We start from the raw sequence: 23,487 nt of genomic DNA, 5'->3' as shown, positions 1-23,487 counted from the left end.
AGAATAATATATACATTGTCATAAGGTTTCTGTTTTTGCTAATTATTTTTCTTGGTCACAAATGATAGCTTTTTCTGGAAAGGATGACATAAAGACAAAATGCATCAATAATTACATAAAAATTTAAAATGCATATATGTAAAAATTAAATAAATGATATTATAAGAACTTCACAGCTTCTCAAGCATCTATACCATTTTCTTAGTTATATATTATGATTAGATCTGTTAAATTTTAATATTAGATTTAAAAAAATATTTAGCATGTTGGCTACAGATTAGGTCCAGATTAACCCCTCACTACTACCTCTCCCCATCTCTTTCCAAATGACTAAGTAAAATGTTGCCATATATACTCATATTGCCTTAGTCCAGTTGCAGTTATGGTGGATTAGTAGTAAAATGTTTTCTCTTTCATAATCTTTAAAATGTCTATAGTCTTGCATAGAGTAAGTTGATGAAAATTATTCTGATATTTAGTGTATTTATATATGTCATGGACATGTATCATCTGTGAATATTTATTTAGATATGATCTAGACTTATGGTATAATATAGTATAAAGACTTATTAGTAATAGCCTTATTTCATTTTAACTTTATGGAAGATGAAAATGATAATTCACATATATTCTCTTTTGTTATTTATGAATCTGAGAAGAGTCCAGCTTGTGTCAAATATGGTGACAAATAGAAACTGTGACTAGTTATTTATCTTTCTCTTTTTCCCTTGTACTAAATAAATAGCAGGACTATCTCATTCATGGCCTTTTAAATGTACTGGCCAAGTATTGTTACACATATTCTTCCATTTCTAATTATTTCTCTGTTGATTTGTAAAATGGCCTTAATCTTTCAGAAGAATTCTGGATTATTCTTAATGAATTATGTTTATTCTTTCACTGAAAGTCTGTTAAACTCTTTCTGGGTCAGTTAGTTGAGCATATAGAAAGTGATTTTTGTCCATCCAGAGAATGGTTTCTTCCAAATTAGGAATCAAGATTATAAATAGTGTGTGACTGGCAGCTTGTCACTGAACTACTTAAGAACTTTTTTGTACTTGGTTTACTGTACGTTATGAATTTGTTAAGCATTAGAAAGTAGATAACAGATTTATGTTAACCATTTATGTTAACCTTTCCAAATATGTGTTTGAAACAGATTTGGCAGCTGATCGGAAGCTTTTCCATCCAGTCTCCAATGACTCCTTCATCTCCATCCAGCCTTCATTATCTTCTTGTGGACAGGACTTACCAAGGGACTTCAGTGACAAAGTGAGCTCCCCAAATCACCATCACCATGTGGATCAGTCTCTTTCTAATGCCTGTGACACAGAAGTGGCTTCTCTTGTACCATTGCATTCACACTCTTATAGGAAAGACCACCGGCCTCGAGGTGTTCCAAGGACCTCCAGCTCTGCTGTAGCTTTTCCAGATACATCTCTAAATGACTTTCCCCTCTATCAGCAAAGGCGGGGTCTGGATCCAGTCAGTGAGTTAGAAGCTTCCAAACCTCATTCAGGATCCAAAGAATCTTTAGGAGAAAATTCTTGCCTATCTGGGGATTTTCAACTTGGTGGTGAGGTGAAAAGTTGCAGTCCACAGCCTCCTGCAAAAAGTGGAAAGAATAAGCCTTTGAAAGCAGACAAAAGTCTAGATAGCTTAAGAAGCCTGAGTACAAGGAGTAGTGGCTCAACAGAAAGCTATTGCAGTGGAACTGATCGGGATACTAATAGTACCATCAGCAGCTATAAAAGTGAACAGACTAGCTCAACTCACATAGAAAGTATCTTATCAGAGCATGAGGATTCTCCTAGAGGAGGGAAAAAAAATGGTAAGAAAAAAGAGGTCTTTGTTAACCAAGAGGAAGATAGTAGCTATACCAGTGATAAAAGGACTAGCAGTGAAATGACTGCTTTGGAATTGAGTACGAATAGCGGTGTACAGGAAGCCACCGATTCGAATGCCTTAGATGATGTACATAGTCAGAAGGGTCTTAGTACCTCTGCATCTGAAGAAGCTAATAAAAATCCTCATGCAAATGAATTTACTACACAAGCAGACAAGACTGTTGGAAAAACTGACAAAAGAGAGGAGCAGAGTGATAAGTCAGCTGTTTCAGTCGACTCAAGAATTTGTAAGGATGTTGGTGGAAAACAAAAGGAAGGGGACGTGCGCCCTAAGTCCTCCAGCTTAATCCATCGCACAGCTTCTGCTCACAAGTCAGGCAGGAGACGGACAGGAAAAAAGAGGGCTAGCAGTTTTGACTCAAGTCGCCACAGGGAATATGTTTCTTTTAGAGGCATATCTGCTACCAAACCTCACAGTGCTATATTTTGTCATGATGAGGACTCAAGTGATCAAAGTGACTTGAGCAGGACTTCAAGCATGCAGTCAGCTCATCAGTTCAGCAGCGATAGCTCTTCTAGTACCACCTCCCATTCATGTCAGTCTCCTGAAGGAAAGTACAGTGCTTTGAAGACCAAATACATTAATAAAGAAAGAAATGCCGATTCTGAACATACACATAAGGCTCACGTGGGTCCAGAAGGAACTAGCAAAAAGCGGTCATCACGTCGGACTAATAGCACAAATAGTGCCAAGAGTCGAGCCCGAGTGTTGAGCCTGGACAGTGGTACTGTAGCATGTTTGAATGATGCAAATAGGCTAATGGCACCAGGGAGCATAAAACCACTAACTACTTCGAAATCGGATCTTGAGGCCAAAGAAGGAGAAGTACTGGATGAACTATCTTTGTTGGGAAGGGCTTCACAATTAGAGTCAGTCACTCGATCTAGGAATAGTTTGCCAAGCCAGGTTACTTTTCCCGAAGGGGAAGAGCAAGATGCAACAAGTGGAGGTAAGTAACCAAGCTACAAGAAGAAAGTTTTGCCAAGTGAAACTACTGCAGTATTGCTTCATATTTCTTTGTATTCCTGTGCCTTTAGATAACTAAATATGGAGTTTGATCATAGAGTTGGTCATACGCCATATGTAGCATTTGTAACAGACACAAGCAACAAACTGCTTTTGTAATTAATGAAAATAATTTTGAATCTATTATTGATGGCATTCTTTTCCTAACCAATGGTAATGGTTTATTGCATTCCACTGTTGTGACAGGCTAGCTTTTTCTTTGTGTAAAGTAAAGATGATTCATTCAGGCATTTGGGCACTTACTATAATGCACCAATATTTCAAAATTCTACTTTTGTAGTACATCATGTTATCTAGAATTTTGTTAAAATTGCTTTATCTGACCCCATTTACTTGAAGACATTGTGGCTCATGTTTGCAACTTTCAACATTTCTTTAGTTACTTGTTTTCAGCTAAGTATGCTTAATTTTTCTGTAGCAACATTTTAAAAACAGTAGAATTTAATTTTTAAGATTTCGTATTGGGAGTTTGCTTTTTAATTATAAAATACTGAATTCTGTGTCAAAAGCACTAATCTCATATTTTCTGCTGTCATATTTTAGTTGAAAGAGTAACTTTAGTTAACTACGTTCTAAAGCTAAATTTTGTTACAAACGTGCTATACAGGAAAAAGTGAACAATTTTTTCTTCTATTAAGTAGTCTTACATTTTGTCATATTAGTAGTAACTGACATTTGTACAGTACTTTAAAGTAGGTGAAGCATTTACATTTTTATATGAACTTTGTGAGGTAGGTATTGTAGCTGCATTATTAGACTTTTACAATCTCTATTTGTTTTCCTGGAGTATCTTGTTTGTTTTTTCAGGCCCTATGGAAATAGGGTCCTGAAAATATGAGTTAAGGCTTTGGACATGTTTTTATGTGATTTAAGTTTTACTGCTTTTTAGTTTTGAGTTTGAGTGTATCCTTTTATAAAAAATTAAATTAATTTAACTAAGCATGTGTTGCATATACGAACATCTTGAAACATGATTATCATCCAGTTGCTTTTTCTTCCAAACAGTTTGTTGAGTGAAAACTATATTAATTAGCCTGTTTTGTGGCAAACGCTTGTCTTTTAGGGTAGGTTCTGCAAAAAGTTAATTCCTGAGAGAAATATTTGAAAAGAAAATGATTTCATATTCCAGAGAACCATGATTGTTTTCAGCATGACTGCTACCAATGCGGATCGTTTGACGGTTGCTTTGGTCAAAAAAAATAGCACTTCTCATGATTGTTTCTTTGAACTCAGCTAGATTGACTGATGGAAATGCAGAGAACAAGGGTGTGTGTGTGTGTGTGTGTGTGTGTGTGTGTGTGTGTGTGTGTGTGTGTGTGTGTCTACTACTTTCTTACTCAAAGACTTCTCTGTTTGGTGTAGGACCTGCTAGAACTTGTGATTTTGTGCTATGATGAATTAGCGAAAGACTAGTGGAAGAATGGGATATTAAGATATGGTGTTTATAGCACCCTATCAAATTAGTTTTCTGAAAACTCAAGAGAGGAGAAATGATTATTATCCATAATGTTGACAAAATAGTTAAAATCACCTGGGTCTTCATTAATGTGGATAAAAAATATTTAATTGGTAGAGCTAAAACACTTTTAATGGCTTCTAACACAAACTCAAACTATATATTTGTGACGTATAAGACGAGGTTGAGTTTTGAAAATGTTCGTTCATGTATAGTTCTTACTGTTAAAACGTTAAGTATTACTGAGGAAAAAAAAACTAAAAAGCTGCAATACAGTTCCATAGTGTTTTCATGCTTAGTTATCTTTTGCTTCATATGGGGGGAATAAATTATCTTATTTTGAGAGAACTTCAAGATGATATATGCACCCAATTCTTCCCTTTTATGAAAATACATGGATTTTGGTAATGGTCTGAGTTCTAGTTTCTATTTTACTGCTGGTGTTGCTAAAAGATATTTGTAAAAGGATATAAGTAAAAACATAAGTAATGTATTGAAACTTTCTAAACTATTGTGTGTGAAAGTAATGTGTGAGCTGTGTGAATGTATTTTTTTAAAAATTATGTATTTTAGATGCTACTTGTTGTCTTATTCCACTTTTGATAGATTGTAAATGAAAAATAATGAGACTCTTCTGGTTTTGAATTTTGTATTTATCCTTTATCAGGAGTTCTGCACTTCATCCTATTTGTTCTTTGTACTTGATCCTTGCTGTGTACAGAATTCACTGAATTTTGCACATAGAAAAGATTTTTGTTTACACTAATGTTAATTGTCATGGGTCTGTCTGGCACATTAGGAAATCCCCTGTGGTCAACAGCTCTTTCTTGGCAAATACCCATCTTCAGGGTTGTGGAAAACAAGTAATCTTCAGGTTGATGGAAAATGCAGTAAACACATCTCCAAAGTACATAATCCTTAGAATTATAAACTTCACATAATTCATATATTTATTTCATCATTATGACCATGAAAGGTGCCAAAAGTTGCAAAAATTTGTCTGTTACATTTGTTGGGAAATGAATAATTTATTTATAGATTTTTATATTTATTGTTTTTAAACTTAGGCAAAATATATGTTATTGGTATGTTGACCCTTTTACTTACTGGATTAATTTTTAAATATAAAGAGCAAGTATGAGGGAAAACATTAAAGATATAACAATTCTTCATATTAAGAACTTAAATCTTACAAGTCTGTCCTCTATTATAGCTGATCACAGCATCGCACATTTGGCAAAATCCAAGTAATATCTCACTGATGGTAAAAAGCATATAGAAAAATACCACTTCAGCAGTCACAATTCAGTGCATAAACAGATAATGCTTTGATAATGTGAATTTTCTTAATGCTTTGGTAATGTGGATTTTTTTCCCTTAAGTTTTATTAATAGTATGTTGCATCAGTAGTCTTGTGCTTTACTTCTGCTCAAAGCATTTGTCTTCTTGAGTATTCATCATTGATGAACATTCTATTATATTGAGTTGGATTAAATAAAATTTTTATCAGTAATTTTATATTATTACTCAACTACAAAAAGAAAGCATTTTAAATTAAGTACAACATATGGTTTACAACTTATTTGTATTTCTCCATTTACATAGACAGTTATATTTCTTGGCCAATAATCACGATTTCCCGATAAAAAACAAATGCCCTAATTTTTATATCTTTTAAAATTTCTGTCCATTTGCTTTTGTGATGTATATGGGAAATGCCCAGGTACATGGATTTAATAGTAGTTTACTTTTATCATGATTTATTAGTTTTCTTTTCATAACCACAGGCAATTGGTAAGCAGTTTTTAGATCCATACCTTTTTGATTATTCCGTAGCATTCTATTATAAAACTGTTTTGAGAGGAAAAGGGTAATTTAACATCATGGGCATGTAAGAATAGCTTTATAGCACTGTAAGATCATGGATTTGAAGTTAGAAGGAGCTTCAAAGGTCGCTCTGTCCAACCCCTTCACTTTCTTTTCTGAACCCAGAGAGATTAAGTAACTTGCCTAGGGTCACACAGCTAGTAAATATCTGAGGCAGGGTTTGAACTCTGGTTTTCTTGACTCTTAGTTCATTCAGAACTGTATCCATTATAATTCAGGAAAGTGCTAGGACTTGGAATCAGGAAGACCTAAAACCAAATTCCTCTTCTGACACTTATTAGCTGTGTGACCTTGGATAAGTCATTTAATCTCTTCTTCTCTTAACCTTTCCCTCCTACACACATATCTCTCTACCAAGCCAGATAACATATTGTTGCATTTGGTGGAGACAGGTCACAGTTATTATAGTTGAGCTTTAAAATTCCTGCATTGTTCTGTTGTGTGTGTGTGTATATGTATATGTTGATGCATATATCAATGCATATCTCATTTTTTTAGATATTTGCAGAGTTCTTTCCTTTACACTTAAGATTGGGGACATTTTTACATGTTTTTTTGATTAAAGATTACATCTCTGGTTGCTTTTTTTTTTTATAATTTAGTCCTTCTAAAATCATACATAGGACCACAAATTTGGAGCTGAAAGGTAATTCAGATGTTTTCTACTCTGTTCTACTCTTCAGGAAACTGAGGACAGAGAAGTTAATTGACTTGCCCAGGGTAACACAGATTGAAAATGGCAGATCTGAGACTTGAACCTAGCTCCTCTGACACCAAACTTGATCTTCTTTCCACTGTACCATTATGCTTCTCATGTCTTTAGATTGAGATCCACTGGAATTTACACCAACCTCCCCGAGGCCCCCCGAAGTCTGATACTCTTTAAGTGACTTAAAACCTCATATTTTCATTCTTCGACAAAGTAGTTTGTGGTTGCTTTTCTTTTGATTCATCTCTGACCTTAGCGTAAGCTTTCAGTTCTTCAGTCCTTAAGGGACACACACACACATACACATAGACACCTTTTTCCTAATGGAAACTCAAAATGTTTGGGGATTGTAATTTTCCCTGAATATAGCTTTTTTTCTCCTCACATTTATTTCATATTGTAGCTATACACTCTTTAATATTTTCGTAGAATCACAGAATGTTTCACCTGGAAGAGATCTTAGAGATTATCCACTCTAATGCTCTCATCTTATAAATGAGGGAACTAAGCCCCACAGTGCTAAAGTTACGTGGCCAAGGTTACACAGCTACCCCATGGGAGAGCTGGAACTCAAACCTAAGTCTTCTGATTCCAAATATAGAGCTTTTTCTACTATAACATACCATTTTAATATGAACAAAATATTACCTGCTAATAAACTCTGTTATAATGAAAGATACTTAAGATTTGCACTAATGTAGTATATTTGAATTTTTCTACTTATACGGGAAAGTTAACTAGGTAATTGTGCAAGGTATGATATTGATATCTCCTTGGTGGTTTTTTAAGAAAATGGTTGATATTATACAACAAACATTTATTAAGCTCTTAACCATGTGCCAGGCACTGTGCTATGTGCTAGAGAGAATACAAATAAAAAGCTTGTTTTCAAAGAGCTTACATTCTAATGGGGAAGACATATACATAAATTGGTATTTACAAAGACTTCTTGTAAAGATGGTGACATGAAGGGTTCTATGTGGACCCAGTTCCCCTAAGGAACATATTAATAATGAATAAAAACTCCAAAAGGAATTTTAAAATGAAAGAAAAACACCACTGATCTTCTCCATCTCATAGGACAGCACAAAGAGACAAGACCTGAAGTAAGGGCAGCTCTGGATTCTGGTGGTAGACAGCACAAGAAAACCAGCCAACCCCAGCCTGGGGTGGAGGGAGAGGGCTGGCAGAGCCTGGCCCTGGAACAAAGGCCTAATTCAAGAACTAAAGCTGTAGGTTTGAACAAATGGGGAAAAGAACCTTCCTACAATAAAGAAATGCTATGTATTAAGGGAAACCCAAGATAAAATTCCTGAGGAAGAAAATAACCACAGAGACTTCAGAAAACAGAATGGATTGTCCACAAGGATTTCAAGGATGGATGAAGAAATGAAGAACTGAAACATGAGATGTGAAACTAAAATACTTGTGTTACAGGATGGCACACTATCCCATAGGTATGGCCTATTTGGAATGACCCTTGACATGAATCCCCCTTAATGTAACCCCTCAGACTGGGTATATTGATACCTGCTCACCCTCTGAGTAGGCTGTTTTCTCACTAGCAAGTCCAGGGTCCTAGAGAAGGATCATTACTCTGTAATTACTTATAAATCTCTCAGGTCATAGGGATTACCCTGTTGAAAGGATATATACTCTTATAGCTGTTGCTCTTGAAACCTTCCTGATGTGGTTCCATTTGTGCAATCCATTATTCATAATAATGACATTTAAATCCTAAATATAACCATTTGCTTATCAATAAGACAAAAGAAATAATATTATAGATGCTTATATGTAAAAATAATACATCACAAACCTCAAATAAACCTGGATCACACAGAGAATGTGCTCAGGTGGGACTTACATTCCCATTTGGGAACATCTTCACCACATGAAACCATCTCTATGATTATTGCTTATCTGTTGGTCCTCACCATCCTCTATTAGGCAAACCTGTATTCCGAGTATTTATACGCTCTTTCAACTTATCATTAACCTTAAAAGAAAGTTTACTACTTAATATAAATAGAGAAGTGCAAAGTTCATCAGGTTGACTATTTCTGGACTCAGTTGCTCAGCCAGCTCTTCAGTTATTTACATGCCCTATCAAAAAAAAAGAAAAAACTCACAGCTCAGATGAACAATTTAGGTAAGACCAACTAGTTCTTTTTGTCTAGCAAAGCAGCAGCAGTACTTGTCTTTTCCCTTTCTGCTTTCAAATCAGAGAAGGAAGAAATGGGCAACATGCATTTTTGAGAAAATTAGTCTCTCTGAAGCTTAAGTGGTCTTGAAAGATAGTAGCTGAAATTGTCATCTTCATTCCTTTAATCAGGACCTACCATCTAAAGCCGTCTTGTCATGTTGATGCCTTCTGAACAGCTCCAACAAAATGCTTTTTAATCCCTGCTTTTTCTTCTGTCATTCTTTAGTTCTCAGTCCCAGACTTCTCTCCTATCTCCCCTACATTCTGTGTCTTTCAGTGGCTTAAAAGCTTCCTGGTCCTTAGCCACTTACTGATCACTTGAAAGGCAGCCTGTGAAATTTCCCCTCTAAAATTTAGTCCTTTTAAAATCATGTTTCTTTGTCCAGAGGCATATATGATTTCTTCTTTTTGGTTTTATCCTCAGGTCATAAAATAGTTACATGCTGGTGGGCTGAGTTTCTGTGATGTGTTGCAACTCCTAAGTTCTGTACATGGTTCACATCCCATTTTATATCCTTGAACTCTGTCTTCATAAATCATTTTTTCTGGATATAAAATAATAATTAAAAGTTTTTTCTCTGTCCCTTTAATCCATTACGCTATCCACATACACTCAAGGCATCATCCTAAATCATTCATAATGTGATTCTAGTCTTTCTATTTGTGGCACAATTAATTTTTTTATTCCAAACTCCTGAAACCCCATCTAATAGTTGTGGTTTTTATACACATATTTCTTAGCAGTTTTTATTATGCTAAAACTCTTTTCCTCCTTTTAGGCATCATAATATTCATCTGTAATAGTGGCCTCATGTCCTTTAATAGTTCTTAAAAATTCTTTTCTTTGTACAAAAGTTTTTCTTTCTGACCATTTCATCACTAAACTGCTCCAGACCATAAGGAGAAGTACCTTACATCCTCCTCCAATCTGAAAATTAAAGTCATTTCAGTCGGGTCTGACTCTTTATGACCCCATTTGGGATTTTCTTGGGAAAGATGCTACTTGGAATGGTTTGTCATTTCCTTCTCCAGCATATTTTACAGATGAGGAAAATGAGGTAAACAGTTAAGTGACTTCCCCAGAGTCTTACAACTAGTAAGTGTCTGAAGCTAGGATCATTAGTCTTTCTGATTCCAGGGTTGGCTTGGCATTCTATCCACTGTGCCTCCTAGCTCAACTAACATTTTACATAATAACATTTTTTCTTATGCCATGTAAGTGAATGAAAATATTCCTTCTCATTCATAACAGTTATATATATGCACAACTAGATTAGCAGATAGACAACCAACACAAATTATAAAATTTATATGTAAAAATTTTATATGCAGATATAACAATACTTTATTACCAATAAAAATCTCATGGATAAATGTTATAAAGTGTAAAGCAAAAGGTAGCTATGCATTTTTTCCCACCACAGAATTATGTTTGCCTGTATAAAGAATTACCTCTCCATATTTACCTTGTGTGTCTTATGTAAGTGCATCACTTTTAACCTTAGTTCTTGAATTTCTAATTTTAGTATCATTATATAACTAACTGAACTTATAGATAGTTCATGCAAGGTATCATACACCCTTTCGAATTCAATCTCTACAACTAGGATATTAAGGTAAAGTTGAGTTGTCCTTGGGTTTAATCCGCTTCATCATATGAACTTTTATTTTTGTGTAAGTGATGTACGTTTGATTTTTTTAGTGAAAAAAAAAACCCAAATTGTGTACATGAACTCAAAATATTTTATTACATATTTCAGATATGTTACATGAGTTGGGTGGAGCTTTGTGTTGAACATGGAGCACATTATACATTTACTATGTACATCATTAGCCATTTTCTAAGCAATAAAATCTGTTTTGGTCGATCAAAGGCCTTTTTGAACTAAATGTTTAAAGTCATTATCCAGTGCCTTCATGGCTATAACACAATATCTACAAGGGAATACCAATTCTTTCCTGATTTCTAGTATCAGTTAGCATTTCGTAAAACTTTCCATTTTGAAACTCCAACTTCTATTATTTTCTCGGTAGTGTTCTCTCTAGAGAATGAAATGAATCTCCAAGGGTCACTCACTTGCTTTTCTGGATTGTATTATTTATCATTATTCATTTGTTCTCATTGATCATAGGTACAATAGATTTATTTGATAAAGCATTATTGACTATACAGGTCACATGCCATTAGATGACAGCTCTAACCTCAAAGCTGCACTGAGATCGATTGCAGTTATCTTTTTCAAAATGAGTGTCTTTATTCCTTCTACTGATATCAGTATACTTTATCATCAAGTCTATTAGGGCATTGGCATATTTCTTCTTCCTAGTTAATTGTGTTTACCAAATTCATAATTAGCTAGTGTGCTACCTATCTTTGACAAGAAGCTTACAGTGCAAAAGTGGTCAAAATGTATATTACAGTGTTGTTGTCTGTACATGCTTGTAATTTTGCTCGGTACTAAACTTTTCAGTGCTGGCTGTACTAGCCCATGTTAAAACTAAAAATGTTAGTTTATGTTTTGGATGCTTAGTTTCACTACCAGTAAGTCCTTTTGACTAGTAGTGTCAAACAAATAGAAATGGATTCCTGTATGCAGAGTATTGATTTATAAAACAACAAATTAACATAAACGTGTCCTATTTTTATTTTGTTAAACATTTTACATTTTAAATTTTAAATTGAATTTGAGTTGGGAGTTGAACTTCTGAGAGTTTGACACTTATGGTCTTGACTGTCACTTTCTCGATATAAAAGTGCTCCCTGGGGTTTGGGTCATTATAGGCCAAAACTGGTGTGTTTGTAATGCAATCAACCAAATCTTTAAAAGCTTATTCACATTTTCCATCTCAGTGTTCTCTATTTGGCTTCCAAGGGGTTAATAATTACACTTCTTGTTCTTTGCAGTTATACATCCAAGTGTGAGACTGTTCAGAGGGTAAGCCATTGGTATTAGCATAATCCTTCACAAATTTATAATTATAACCCCTTGGTTCTTAGCTACTAAATTGCTAGGATATAGCCACCTGAGTAGTGCTTGTGTCCTTTCTAAATCAGTCCTCTCTTCTTGCTAAAATGTTGCAGCACCTACATACTTCAAGGAGGCTCTGTAAAATGTGCATTTATCAATTGACAACTACAGACCAACTCCCTCTAATAGGTCTGACATGTTCATCATTCTTTCCTCATGTTATTGGAATGTGTCTTTTTCTGTCCAAATACAATGGTAATATACAAATATACCAACATTTCCAAGTAGTTTATGTGGCCGACTACCTTTTCCCTCAGCTGTTGGAAAGTGGCAGGTGCTCCAGAGATTCCTTGAAGCATAGGCTCAAACTGATGAAATCCTGCTGGACACATGAATGCTTTGTTTTCTTTAACCATTGAAATTTGATAAGAGCCATAGCTTAAATTCATATCAGAAAACTGATTGTCTAAAGCATCTTTAACTCCTGGTATTGTGTATTGATCTATTTTAGTCCTTTTATTTCATGTTTAATAATCCACATACATTTCAGCCTTTATAGTTTTTTTTTCTCACAAGTACTATCATAATTGAAGCATAAGGACAGATGGAGTCTATGATGTTGTCATTAATGAACATTTCTTTTAGATCATGGGTTCTTAAATTGTAGCATGTTTTTTTTTTAATTTTTGATAACTTTTTCCTCACAATTTGTTTTCTTTATAATTCTGTGTATTTAAAAACATTGTCCTGAGTAGTCCATTGGCTTCAGCAGACTGTCAAAAGGGCCCAGGATATGAAAAAAAAAATAACAGTTAGGAAGAACCCCTGTTTATATAGTTTTTAAGATCATCTATTAGAGAGAGGAATTTTCCATGACTAATCTCTGAAGGGGCTAGATCAGGGCTTTTTGTCTATTTTGAGTTTTTTTTTTAATTTGTCATGGACCTTATTTGTAGTCTGAGGCCTGTGGACCCCTTCTGAGGACAGTGTTTTTAAATATGTAAAATTACGATACATAGGATTACAAAGAAATTCAATTATGTTGAAATAAAGATAAATTTTTTTCACATCCCAATTTCACAGAGTCCCAGAAATCTATTCACATAACTATGGCAGGCCTGTGGACCCCAGGTTAAGAATCCTGTGTCTGGAGTTTGTGAAGTGAATTTTATGTCTTGTTCTTTAGGCACATTCCATTTTTGAATTAAATTTTTTACCGAGTTGCTTTTTTAGTCAGTCCTTTATCTCCAGGGTTGTTGAAAAATCACCAAAATCAAATAGTTTAGGATCTGTCCTTGATTTGAAAAATTATGCAAATGACATTTCTCTGCCATTTCCTTCTGTCTTATTTGCTTTAACACAAACATTATGTAAGGTTGATATTTTTTATATTGAGTCCTAACTGACTGCTTACATTAGATTGGTACATTTTAAATCCATTGGAATTGGTCCTAGTTCAGTCTGACCTACCAGAGGTATTTTCAGGATTTGGACATATTAAAGCTACAGGTTTGTTTCTCAATACTAACCAAATCTTGAGTAAATTTCAGTTTCATTTTAATACAGCCTAAACATTATTCAGTACATATAATCCTAATTCTTTTATAAGGATTAATAGAATTTCCCTCATGTTGTTCATAAAAGGACTAGAACACAATGGTTATTGACATTCCTTCCTTTTCCTTGTAAAAGGAAAAGAAAATAAACATAATTGGATATGGCACTAGAAAAAAACACAACAATCATAACCATGACTATGAATGACAAATATTTACTTGTATAATGGAAAATGCTGTCGAAATGGACTAGAAAGGAAAGTCTAACAGTGTGTTCTTTGTAAGAAATGTACTCAAAACATAAAGACAGAATTATGATGGACTGGAAAATAATCTCTTATACCTCATGGGAATCCAAAGAAATCAGAGTTGGCAATCTTGATCTCAGAAAAGGTGATGGTAAAAACAGACATGATAAAAAGAGATAAACAAGGAAACCACATTAGGTTTAAATTACCACATATCATAAGTAGTAGTAGTAGTAGTAGTAGTAGTTGTAGTAGTAGTAGTAGTAGTAGTAGTAGTAGTAGTAGTAGGACTACTACTACTACTACTACTACTACTACTACTACTACTACTACAACATACACACATGTCCATATACACATATCCCCCAAATGATAGCGCACTCCAAGAAGGTAATTGAACTATAGTGAGAAATATCAACATAGCAGTCATTAGCTTAATGTGTTTGTTTCAGACATAGATCTAACCAAAAAGACAAACAAGAAAAAAGTTAAAGGTTTGAATAAAATTTAAAAAAAAATTAATATAGCTAGCACTTATTTAGCACTTTTAATATTTGCAAAGAGCTTCGCAATTATCTGATTTTAACTCCATAACAACCTCAGAAGGTAAGTGATGTTATTCCCTTTTTACAGATAAGGAAATGAAAGCATATAGATTAAGTTACTCAGACTCTTATATAGCGTGGGGCCCATGTAGCTGCAGTGAACTTTCTATATATTAACAAAATCCAGTGGGAAGAGATAGAAAGAGAAATCTCATTCATAGTCTTTACAGAATGTACGAAGTGTTTTAGAGTTCATCTACCATGGTACCCCTACAGTTTTTTTTTTTGGTAGAAATTAAGGAAGCCATAAATAGATACTAATAGTACATGGTTGAGGTTTGAAATATTTCAATACAAAAATGGAGACAATAAATATATAGTTTTGGTGATATACCAATCAAATTATTGTGCTTTTTAAGACAGTAGACAATGATAAAATTTATTTGGAGGAACAAAAAGTTCAAGGTGGCACAAGTGAAATAAGCTTCCCAGTACCATAGCTCATAGAATAAAACAATAATTGTTAAAGCAGTTCAGCATTACTGATTAAAAAATAGACAAGTTGATCAGTGGAACAGAATGGATGAATCAGAACTATAAGTATAAATAATTAGCAGTATGTTCTTTGATTAAACCCAACAAGAGTAAACTCTTCGGATAGGGATTCCCTAGTTGATAAAAATTGCTGTGAGAACTGAAAAGCGGGCACCTAGGTGGCACAGTGAGTAGAGCACCGGCCCTGGAGTTAGGAGGACCTGAGTTCAAATGTGGCCTCATACACTTGACACACTAACTAGCTGTGTGACCTTGGGCAAGTCACTTAACCGCAATTGCCCTGCCAAAAAACAAACCAAAAAAAAAAAAAACCCTGAAAAACATTGTTTAAAATGTTAAGTGAAATACTACAATAAAATCTAAATGGATAAATGACTTAGATGGAGAAGAGCATATAAAAAATTAAAGGATATTGGAAAGTGAGATGTCTTGTGTAACAAGGGAGAGATGATGATAAAATAAATTTTATTTTATATAATGGAGAAGCGTCTGCTAGCACACAAAAAGTGTCAAAATTAGAAGGGAATAATTAATGTGAAAAAAAACTTCAAAGTGAATTTCCATGATAATGATCTCATAACCAAGATATATAATGAATTAATACAAATATAAAGCAACAAGAACCGTTTCCCAGTGACTAAATGGTCAAGACACAGGAACAGGAAGTTTGCAAGTGATGAAATATAAGCCATCTATAACCACACGAAAAGTCTGCGTGTCAGTAATAATAGGCAGATCAAAACTCTCATGTTCTTTCTACTTCATACCTATCAGATTAATAAAAGAAGAAAATAATTGTTTGGGTTATGGGAAAACAAGTACTTTAATGTACCATTGGTGGAATTGTGAATCTGTCCAACTGTTCTTAAAAACCATTTAGAACTGAACCCAAAAGGTCACAAAACAGTACCCTTTGACCCTGCAATACTATTGATATACCCCAGTGAGGTCAAGGATAGAAATAAAGAACCTACACGTGCAGTGATATTTATAGCAATACTTTTTGTTGCAGCAACAAAATTATTGATGTCCATCAGTTGGTGAATGGCCAAATAAATTGTGACATTGAAGCATAAGAAATGAGGAATGTGGCTGGTTCCAAGAACTACCTAAAGAACTGATTCCAAGTGAATTGAGCTGAACCAGAACAATCTACTTGATTGACAACAGTAATGAAGAAAACTTTTGAAAGACTTGAAACTTTCACTAAAACAAAGGACTGATGAAATTTATCTTGCACTTCTTGCCTAATAGGCTAGAATATAGACCCAGATATGCATCCTTAGATACAGCCAGTATCTTTATCTTGTTTTGATAGAATAGGTCATAATTGTCATGAAGAAAGGCATATACTTTAGGGGAGATACGTTGTTGGCCGGTGACATTTAAAATTTTTGTAAATGGAATCCAAATTAAATGATGATGTGCTGGAAAGAACAATAGACATATGCAGTCTTTTTTTTCCTTTGTATTTTGAAACATTTGTGCTTGCTGATGATGAAGTGCATCATAGAAATACTTTTATTAAACAGGTATATCGATATGTACATAGTAGTAACCTTAGAGGGGATTAAAAAAGATCTTAGGCAGATGGTAGCATTTGAGTTGAGCCTTCAAGGAAGTCAAATTCTGAGAGGCTGAACAAGGGAAAGAGAGCTTTCTGGGCATGGAAGATAGCCTGTGTAAAGGCACAGAACAGGAGATTACGAGTTGCTCTTCTTTGAACTGTACATTTTGTGTGGAGGAACAAAGTGTAAAAAGATTGAAGAGGCCAGGATGTGAAGAGCTTTAAATACTAGAGTTCATATTTTTTACTAGAAGTAATAGGGAGCCAGTGGAGTTTAATAAATGTGGGGATGAGGCCTAAGTGACATCACTAGACTTACACTTAGGGAGGCTGGATTGGAATGGGGAGAGACAGGACAACAAATTAAGAGACTAAGCAGTAGTCCAAGTGTGAAGCAATGTGGCCTTGAGCTAACTAAGGTAGTGGCTGTGAATGGAGAGAGGGCATACATACAAGAGATGTGCAGAAGGAAACAAGATTTGGCATTTTATCATATTTGTTGTGTGTGTGGAGTTGAGTGAGAGGTTGTGTATGACACTGAGGTTGTGGACTTGTGACTAGATGATACCTAGGAACAAAAGTCCAGATAAACTCAAGATTTATTTTAGGCCTTTTGTCAGTCTAAATTATATTTAGTTCTTTGAAATCATTTGCTCTTAAGAAAAAACATACCTGCCTGTCTGACTTGCTAAGCTTGCTAAGAGTGGATAAAGCTCTGTCTTGGACCCTCTTTCTTCCCTTTTGTCCTTATATTTTCTCTCTTATGATTTAATTAGTTCCCCCCGTGTTCAGTTACTATCTTTATTCAGAGGACCCTCTAATCTTTATATCCAGCTCGTGTGTGTTTTTTTTTTTGAATTCCAGTTCCATATTACCAACTTTCTGCTAGATATCTATTTAATTGTCAAGTGTTGTTGATCCTTTTTCTACACAGAGGTTCTTAATTTCGAGTCTGAAAACTTGTATTTTAATAGTTTTTTGATGACTGCATTTCTATATAATCCGTTTCTTATGTATGCCTTTATATATTGTCATTATTATGATTCATAAGCTTCACCATACTGCCAAACGGGTTCATGACAGAAAAAAAGGTTAACAACCTCTGCTTTACATTTCTCACAAGCTGCATTTCATGCATGCTCCACACGTATGGAGCTGTTTCCCTAGTTCAGGCCCTCTTCACCTTTTGCCTGGACTATTGTATTAACTTCTGAATTGGTTTTTTTTTAGCTTTCAGTCTCTCCCCCTTCCAGTGTACAATGTGGTAAAATTAATATTCATAAATAATTTTTCTATGTCACTGCTTTTTCTTAAGAAGCTTCAGTGACATCTTATTGCCTCTAAAGTAAAAACTCCTCTTTGCATTTAAATCTCTTCACAACTTGGCCTCAACCTATATTTTCGGACTGATTTCACATTATTGGCCCCTTGTTACATACTCTAATTTCCAGCCAACCTGATCTGTTTGCTATTTCTCTTATACCATAATCCATGTCCCATCTTCATGTTTTTTTGCACTAATTCTTTCCTATGCTTCAATTTTTTGCCTCTTCATCTCTGTCGTGCTGCCTGCCACTTAACCCCATTTATTTTGCATGATGTGTGTGTGTTGCTTGTCCTAGTAGAATGTCAGCTTCCTCTAGTATAAGGAGTTTCCTTTTAGTTTTTCCATCCCTAACACATAGTGTATCTCCTTGCTCATAGTAGGTACTTAGTAAGTGCTTGGTGAATTGAATTCTCTAAATTTTAGTTTTTTCTTAAATCAGGAGCTTTAGCAAGAAATGCTTATGACTTATGATGAGTTTTTTACATCTGACTCCTTGTGTATAACTATCCAGCTGCCATTTCTCTCTTCACTTCCAGGTTTCATGCTTCTATCACCCATTTGACATTTCTGCCTGGGTATCCTTTAGGCATTTCAAGTTCCACATGACTAAAAGCGAATTCATTTTCTTTCCCTTAATTTGCAAACTTCCCTTCTCCTTCCAGTTAGTTCCAGTTAAAGATTGGCAACTCAAGAGGAATTTTTGACTTTTTATTCTTCATCTCCCGATTCAGTTAGTTGCTGAGTTTTGTTAATTCTACCTTTAGAGCCTCTCTCCCATCTTTTACCTTCTCACGGCCACTATCCTATTTCAGGCATTCAGTGCCCCTCACGTAGACCACATCAGTTCCCTGCTTAAGAATCTCCAGTGATTTCCAACTGTTGCCTTTTGGATCAGAGAAGAACTCCTTAGTTTGGTATTTAAAGCCTTGTCTTGGTGTGACTCTAGCTCATCTTCCCACACTTATTACATGCTGCCCTTCTTGACATACTCTCTCCGGTCCAGCCAAATTGGACTGCTTTGGTTTCCCTTACAAATGCCATTGTCTCCTATCTCCTTGCTTGGAAGGCATTCCCACTTCACTTCTGCATCTTTGATTCATAGCTTCCCTTCACAGCTCAGCTAGTCACTTCCTTCATGAGACTTTTGCCCTCTCCCAAGCTTCTTCTCCCTCCCCTAAAAAAATCACCCAGTATTCACTTCATATTTACTTGTATCTACTTACATGTGTACTGTTGTCCATGTATTTCCTTCCTAGAATGTAACCTCTTGAGGGCAAGGAGTGATTTGTTTTTGTCTTTGCTATCCCCAGTTCCTTTCACATAGTAGCTGCTTTATAAAATGCTACATAGATTTCGGCTGTTACCCAGCTTGATGTCCTTTTTTTTTCCCTTTGTGATTTGACTGACTTCTCCTTTTTCCTTGTTGCAGGGGAGGACAAGGAGAATATGTCCTAGAAATGGTCCATAGTTGGCTTTTTTTTTTGGACAAGGATTCCCAAGCTTGTAATGTAGATATTTGTTAAAGCATAGCATTTTGTCAGAGCATTTGTTGTTGTTCAGTCAATTCAGTCATGTCCAACTCTTTGGGACCCCATTTGGGGTTTTCTTGGCAAAGATCTTGGAGTGTTTTGCCATTTTCTTCTCCAGCTCACAGATGAGGAAACTTAGGCCAACAGGGTTAAATGGCTTGCCCAGGATCACCCAACTAGTAAGTGTCCGAGACCCAATCTGAAGTCAGGAAGATGAGTCTTCCTGATTCCAGGCCCAACACTATCTGCTGTGCCACGTGGTGGTGCCATCATTACAGCATGTAACAACCTTATCCCATTGTCTTAGCAGTGATAATTTCTAAACAGAAGGATAGTGTATATTGTATATGCTATATGTATGTATGTATAGACAGCTCAGTTTCTGTTCCAACTTCTGTCATCTTATTTTTATTTAATATTAAAAAAAACTAGGTAAAAATGATACGACAGATTATAGATCTATTTTGCATTTTTTTCAGCTATTACTAGCACAAAAAACTCAGAAATACTCCCAAATTGTAGTAGAACCAAATTTTCTTAACCTAGATCAATTCTCTTTGTATTTTTAAAAAGAAATGATTGTTTTTATATTTAAATTGATAAATTGAATGCTGTTTCTGCTTGAGAAAGACACTAGTGTAGTGTGTTCAACATATAATTTAATGAGTTTTACTTATACATTATATTGTCATTTTGATGAGTATTCCTTATTTCTGTACATCTGACTTTTGTTTGTACCTTATTGCTTTGGAAACAAGTGTTTAACTCTTCACTTTGCTGATATTAGTGTCCTGCTAGAGGAGGGGACCTAATACTGATGTTAGTCCAGAGGCATATGTATTCATTAAACTGTGTTTGGTAGGAGAATCCAAAGTTAAAATTTACTCTTACATTCTTAAAATGAGATTTCCATAAGCCAATTGTGCCACTTTACAGTTGTATATTTGATGCTGTCAAAAGTTGTAGAGTCAGTATATGAGAACACTAGTTAAACTTTTAACTTACCTTGCTTCTCTTCTAGAGAAGGAAAATGAAATACATATAGCCATAGCATGGTGTCTTTATTCTTTCATCAGAAAATTTGATGTTCTCTCTCTTTAGAAGATTGGTAGAAATTATCTCTCTGCTTTGCTGAGTCCCTTACATATAAACTAGAGTAGAAAGGAAGTAAATACAATCCAAAGACCGTCAGAGGAGTTTTTCAGCAACTGGAAGATCTTAAAAAGGTATTTGAGATAAAAAAGTAGAAAGCAGAGCAGATTTTGGTTTTAAAATAGTTTGGTAGAATTGACATTTATTTTTAAAGAAAATAATCACCTTAGATATGTGTGGTTTTGGGGCCTCTACATGAATGAAAAATAATATATGAATTATTTCTAAAAACAAATTGATTTAGTTAACAAGGCCACATTTCTTGGGATAGTGGGGAGGCAAGGGAAAGACAGACTTTAAGCTGCGTGTTTACACCCTTGACTGGGTTCCTATTTGACCTGAGTCTGTCTTGATGCAGCAGCACAGGACAGCGAGGAGATGGTTACATTTCGCCGTGAACGCAGCACATTTAGGCGTCAGGCAGTACGGCGCAGGCACAATGCAGGGAGTAACCCTACCCCTCCTACATTGCTCATCGGATCACCCCTCAGGTACAGTATTGAAAGTTCCACCATATTCAGCATGCATGTAGCAGTCTTTTTGACCTTTCTTTTCTTTTCCCCCTCCCTCATCCCCATTTTCAAGAAATCATTTGAATAACTTCTATTCTCCTTCTAATCTTTCTTTTATTCTATGCCTTCATAAGCTGTTTTGGGCTCTCCCTGCATGTGATGATGGGCTTGTTGAAATGCGCATGTCTATGTTGCACCATTCCCACGCCCCCAATATTGAGATAAGGCCCCCCCTTTTTTTTTTTGCAGGAAAGATTTAGTAGTCACATCAGTATAAAAAGCAGCTTTCAGCCAGATCTGTTTTGTTAGTTCTATTAGTATTTTACTTACTGGCCCTGTATGGCATGGTAGAAAGAATACTTTACTGAAGATTGGGAGATCTGAGCACTAACCCTACTATCACTTAAAAGTTCTATGACTTCTTTGACCTCTAAAACTAATTTTTTCTTATTTGAAGAATGAATGGGGTGGACTAGGTAACCTCTTAGGTCCCTTCTAGCCTTAATATTCTATGGTAACAGAAGCATTTTTAGTTTTGGCATTTCTTTCTCTTTATGATTTTCTGGGAAGAAACATGGGCATAATGAGTACATATCATTGCTCCTGATTAACGAATAATTTAAACAGTTGACAGTTTAAGCTCCTAAACAAATATACCAGGAAAAGAACCAGTCCAATATTACTAGATAGTTATATGAAAATTTATTTCACTGTTGTATTCACAAGTTGTCTTCATCTAATTTAACCTTTGAACCTTGTAATATTTTGATACCAAACAATGTATTAGTAATGGTAACTTGAGACCTAGTTACATATGTAAATCTGTCTAAATTAACATTTAACATACTTGAAGAAGTGAGGGAGTATGTACTGATTTCTCAGATGAAAAATATTTTCCTGTTAAATCTCCAAAATAATAATAATAATGCCCCATGTGAATATTTTAGTTTTTTCTCATTTGCACTTAGTTGTATTTGTATTTTGAAGTAATTAGAAATTAGTTCTTAAAACAGCAAATGGAAGACTATTTAAAGACTTGGGCACCATATAATTCTAGAAGCACATCCCCAAAATAGATTTTACTACTATATATCATTTTCCTTGGTATCCAAAAGTATTTGCTGTAAGAAATTTCATAGAATCTTTTCACTTGAAACCCAAGGAAATATTATTTTGGTTAAAACCTAACATGGAGACAGTATAGGTGGTAGAAGATCAATTCTGTCCACCATTGTTAAAACAGTCATTCATTTTGGGGTAAATCTTATTTTTTTAAAAAATATAGTTTTATTAGTATATTGTTATATTTTAAAGTTTTCTCAAATTTTAATTTCACAATTATAGGGACAGATTTCTTCGTCCACAGCTCCATCCCTTAAATCCTTGAGTAAAGTCACAGTGTTGAATATTTGGCTTGATGTTCAGCTTAAATGAATAATTAAGAAAGAAAAAACCTCTAATAAAAGAAGCTATTTAGCTTAAAAAATTAAGCCTCTTTTGCTATTTTTCTGTGTGTGTGCCCTTCATCATTCCTTTCTTTGCTGTTATACTTCTCTCGTCCCCTGCCTTGCTCTTCCTTTATTTCATTTAAAAAAAAACAACTTTTTTTTTTTTTGCTTATAGCTTTTTAGGCAGTACCACTATACTATGAAATAGCTTGTCATTTTACCTATCTTTACCTTTTTGTTTCTTGCCACCTTTCCCTCTCCCCTAACATTACTTCTGGACAACTTCTTCCTCATTCACTCAATGAGATGTCACTTTGAAATCCTTAAATCTTTTCTCTTATTCATTTTTTTCTCCCAGACCTCTCTGTGATTTGCTGCAAGTGGGCCTGGTAGATGCTCACTCACTAAAACAACCTAGAGCTGTTAACATAAACTGTCTGGTAAAGTAGATCCTGATGCTGCTGCCTAGTTGCATACCCCAACAGGACACATAAAATTTATTTTGGCCTATATTTGTGGGTTTTTGAGTGTGATCTTACTCTTACAAGGAAAGTATGGTGTGTGGGATTTATATGTAAAATGTAAAAAAATACAGTTCCCTTCTTCCGCAGACTAGATGTATAAAGCAGCAACTTTTTTTTTTTACCTGTTAATACAAATGTTATAGTAGGTCGTACCATCCTTCCAATCTGTGCTATAGGCTAAATGTTCTTATAATGTCTTTTAGCACAGTAACTAAACCAGCTTCAATGGGATTTTAAAGAGATCCGTATTATGCCAAATTCTAGTTAATAGCAGATAGTGTTGATGGCACATTATAGTACAATTTAAGGACAAAGGTTGTCTGTTTCCTAAATGATAACTTGACCTTGCAGAATCAGTAATAT

General features: G+C 34.8%; 1 protein-coding gene across 1 annotated transcript in view; it reads left to right on the top strand.

The window, feature by feature from the left end:
• The window catches only part of PCNX1 (pecanex 1), a 219,248-nt gene that overhangs the window by 72,846 nt on the left and 122,915 nt on the right, over positions 1-23,487 (top strand). Inside the window, 2 exon segments of the mRNA XM_036737003.1 lie at positions 1,160-2,857; positions 20,999-21,131. Coding sequence (XP_036592898.1) covers positions 1,160-2,857; positions 20,999-21,131 — 1,831 coding nt within the window.

This window comes from Trichosurus vulpecula, chromosome 8 (assembly GCF_011100635.1).
Source record: "Trichosurus vulpecula isolate mTriVul1 chromosome 8, mTriVul1.pri, whole genome shotgun sequence".
In the NCBI taxonomy this organism is placed as follows: domain Eukaryota; kingdom Metazoa; phylum Chordata; class Mammalia; order Diprotodontia; family Phalangeridae; genus Trichosurus; species Trichosurus vulpecula.
The sequence above is the reverse complement of the archived record's forward strand: the minus strand, read 5'-3'. Positions and strand labels throughout refer to the sequence as shown.